The sequence below is a fragment of the Caenorhabditis briggsae genome (genome assembly GCF_000004555.2).
Source record: "Caenorhabditis briggsae complete genome, chrIII, whole genome shotgun sequence".
Classification (NCBI taxonomy): domain Eukaryota; kingdom Metazoa; phylum Nematoda; class Chromadorea; order Rhabditida; family Rhabditidae; genus Caenorhabditis; species Caenorhabditis briggsae.
The window spans coordinates 9,944,566-9,948,059 of record NC_013490.2 but is presented as its reverse complement, the minus strand read 5'-3'; the positions used below and the strand labels follow the sequence as shown (position 1 = coordinate 9,948,059).

Sequence of the window (3,494 nt, the reverse complement as noted above, 5' to 3'; positions counted from 1 at the left end):
CACGCGATGTATTACAATGCATTTACAGTTATGTCGCGAAATGCTTTGAAGTACATTTCGCGACGCTCATGCATTGAATTTCGAGGGCGCGGAAATGCATTTCAATACATATTTTCGCTACATGAATAACCCCATAAATATATTGGTGTTATAAATTTGTTCTTTTTTATTATCTTTTCTGAATTATGTAAATATGTTCTACATGTAACAATTTTTATGCAGACACACACTCTTCTCGAATGAATTTCTGAAGTTGTCGGAGCTTATCATTGTCAGGGAGTTTTCAGAAATTACGGAATTATCCTGTTTTTTCAATTAGAAGTCTCAATTTCCTATCATGAAAGCGCGAAAAACTTGTAAAAAATGGGCAGACAAATTTTGAAAACGTTAAAAAAGGCATTCCGCTCGAAACCCGCAAGGGAATTTTTTCTTGCGCCTTTAGCATACTGTAGTGGAAAATCGTCAAATTTCGAGAAAATGGTCAGAATTCCGCTCCGAACATCCCTGATTTATTATTGATTTTCAATTTTAAGATGCCAGTGGCCGAGAAGATCGACACAGAACGCTATGAAATCGAGAAGATCTCGGGAAATGTATAAATTCATCTGAAAAATAATAATCTATGTCTTTTTTTTCAGAAAATTATTAATAACACAATTTTATACAAAATTCAATGGGTCGGATACACGAAGGACTACGATTCAGAAGAGGCCGAATGGAGGATGACGTGCGATGAGAAGCTCATCGAATTCTCGTTATCGACTTTGGATAAAAATCGATATATCGATCGATTGGAGCCAATGCTCTTGAATTATCGAAAGTTCAGAGATGATGCGAAGAGTATTATGAGTAGGGCGGGAATCGGAATTTAAAAAAATCTGTAATTTTGTAGATTTTATCGATCCAGTTTCAATTCTCGCTTTGACAACATTTCAGTGTGGAAGTGTGAAGTTTGTGGATCAAGACACAGTTTCCAGTAGATTTTTGTTGCTTGAGGTTTGGAATATTATCGATTTTAAAGGTTTGAAAATTTTGAATAGTTTTAGTATCTACGAGACAGCAAGCAGCAATATCTCCTCCACACGGCGTTCCTCCCTTCTGAAGACGTCATTGATGAAAGTGAACATCGTTACGCCAGAGAGCTTCAGTCCAGGATGGAAGTCTTCTCGGAGCATCCACTCGTCAAAATCATCATTCCACTGGACATAGAAGGCGTCTTCTATTCCCCACCACCACTTTCTAACCTGATTTTCGAGCCAGTCACAGTTTGGATGTGTGAAAACTCCTCCCATTATGAAAACCTCTTTGTTTCGAAATCAGAAGACGTTGGGTTCAATGGGACGAAGCCGTTTTTGGATTCGGAATATCTAGAGCCAAAAGGACCCAAGCAAGATCCAAAATACTTCCATGCCTTCGAAGCTAATGAAAATAAGAAATTCTACAACGGAATGAAGAGACTTGACTATCAACAGGACCCAAGATTCCATTGTAACCTAAAATTAATATCTGAAATTGGACGTGGATGGGTGTTGAGAGCATCTCATGTGATTCCGAAAGAGACACCAATTATGATGATGGCTGGAGTGATTGGTCCATGGAAACGCGCCCATAATTCGTTGGTTCGGAGTGGAGAGCGAATTGCGTTCAGCTCGTTTATCGAGATTCCGGGGACAGAAATGTGTCTGGATCGTAGGCTTTATCACGATTTTACAAAGTATATTCCTCATAGTGTAAGTGACAAAAAATCGATTGTTAGCAGAGCTTAGGTCCGGAATCTTTAAAGGAAGTTTTCGTAAATATTGACTTGTCTATTTTATCGAGTTTTTGCGATTTTTGTATGAAATTTTGTCGACAAATCGCCGTGATGAATTTTATTGATTTTCAACTTTTTTGGCATAAATCCAAAAAATCGCTCAAAAACAATAAAAACTATAGAAAAATCTAGAAGCACATGCTTCCGTATTCCGGGTCTAAGCTCCGCACACTATCAATTTTTCCCCCCGCGACCAAAATAATAAAAAAAATCATCGTTTCAGTGTGCTCCAACTTGCTCGGTCCGTCTTGTCAAGTCTGGAAACGAATACCCGGATCTCGTCGTCTACTCGCTAACTGATATCAATGCGTCCAATAATTTTTCAATCTCCATCGACTATTATCAGGGATTCAGAAAATATGTGAATCGATATTTCTGGACGAATCGTCATCCAGATGGAAAGATTTTCAATTTATATGAGAATGAAATCGATTTCGTTCATTGTCAATGCATGGAACGACAGTGCAGAACCATTCTGTATATCGATAAATCGCTGAAATCCCATGATCCATCAGTGGGGAAAGAGAAGAAACTCGAAAATGTATGTCAAATTCCTCGAATTGGACTTGCGTGTCAATCAAATTGTTTGCGTACGGAACATTCTATTTTACGACGCTTTATGAATCCGAGTATGCAAACACGATGATGTGCAATGCACGAATTCGAATGCCTTCTGAAAAAATGTGTTCTTTTCAGCTCGACCCGAATTTCGAGTTCCGTGGAATGTCCGTGGTCGCCGACACGAAAAGAATCTGGGAGATCCAGAAGGGCGTCTTCGTTGAATAATTTTAAATTTTTGTTATTTTTGTGCTTCCGTTTCAAGTTGTTTACTTTGTCATACTGTTTTTACAAGCTTCTATTATTGTACCTTTTTTTATATTTTTGTTTAAAACTTCAATACTTTATTATGTTTTTACAAACCGGGTGATCAATTTTAGACAAAATATACATAGGTTTAAAACCTTCGAAATTATTTGAAATTCAAGTTTTTCTTGAACATTCAATTGAACAGGCGGCAGAAAAAAAATTATGGAAAATTTGGATTGAGAAACAACAAAAGAAGCATTATTAGAGAAGTTATAACAAATTCAACAAGAAAACAAAAATTGATATTATAAATTCCTACGACAAATGTGAAAACTCATTTTGATCCGTTGAAAAAGTTTCAAGACAGACTTATGATCCAAATTGTGATGTCGAATTTTTTTCGATCTACATCATAAGAAAATTTGACCTACAAGTTTTTTCTGGATTTCAAGGGCCATTTTTATTGATTCCCGTTTGTTTCATCAAATTATTTGATAACTGCTTTTAGGTTATTTTTTAAACTAGCATAGATATCGACACTCCACCGATTCCGAGGCATCGAAAAACGTTTTTCAATTTGCTTTGATTGTCGATAACTTTGATAATTCGTGAGAAGAGTTGAAGAAGATGAAAATAGAAAAGTGAACTGGATTTTAGATTGATGAATAAAGTTTTTTGAATGTTGATGTATCTGTGTTTCTCCTGCATTATTTTGTGTTTTCACTGTCCTTTTTTGTATTAAAAGATTCAAAAAACTGTGAGATAACACATATTAAATTTTGTAAGTTCCCGGTTTACATTGAAGATTCTAGATAATTCAAATAGAATTTTGTGCTTCAAATGTGCTCAGATAGTGTCTTTTGAATCCTTGATC

The 3,494-nt window shown here is 36.0% G+C and overlaps 1 protein-coding gene across 1 annotated transcript; it reads left to right on the top strand.

The window, feature by feature from the left end:
- Nucleotides 1–533: 533 nt before the first annotated feature.
- On the top strand, nucleotides 534–2,599 carry Cbr-set-31 (the record flags this gene model as incomplete). Its single annotated transcript, XM_002641762.1, has 6 exons — nucleotides 534–593; nucleotides 639–849; nucleotides 893–996; nucleotides 1,047–1,730; nucleotides 2,037–2,354; nucleotides 2,510–2,599. The coding sequence occupies 6 exons, from the start codon at nucleotides 534–536 to the stop codon at nucleotides 2,597–2,599; spliced, it is 1,467 nt and encodes a 488-aa protein (XP_002641808.1).
- Between the last annotated feature and the right edge of the window lie 895 nt (nucleotides 2,600–3,494).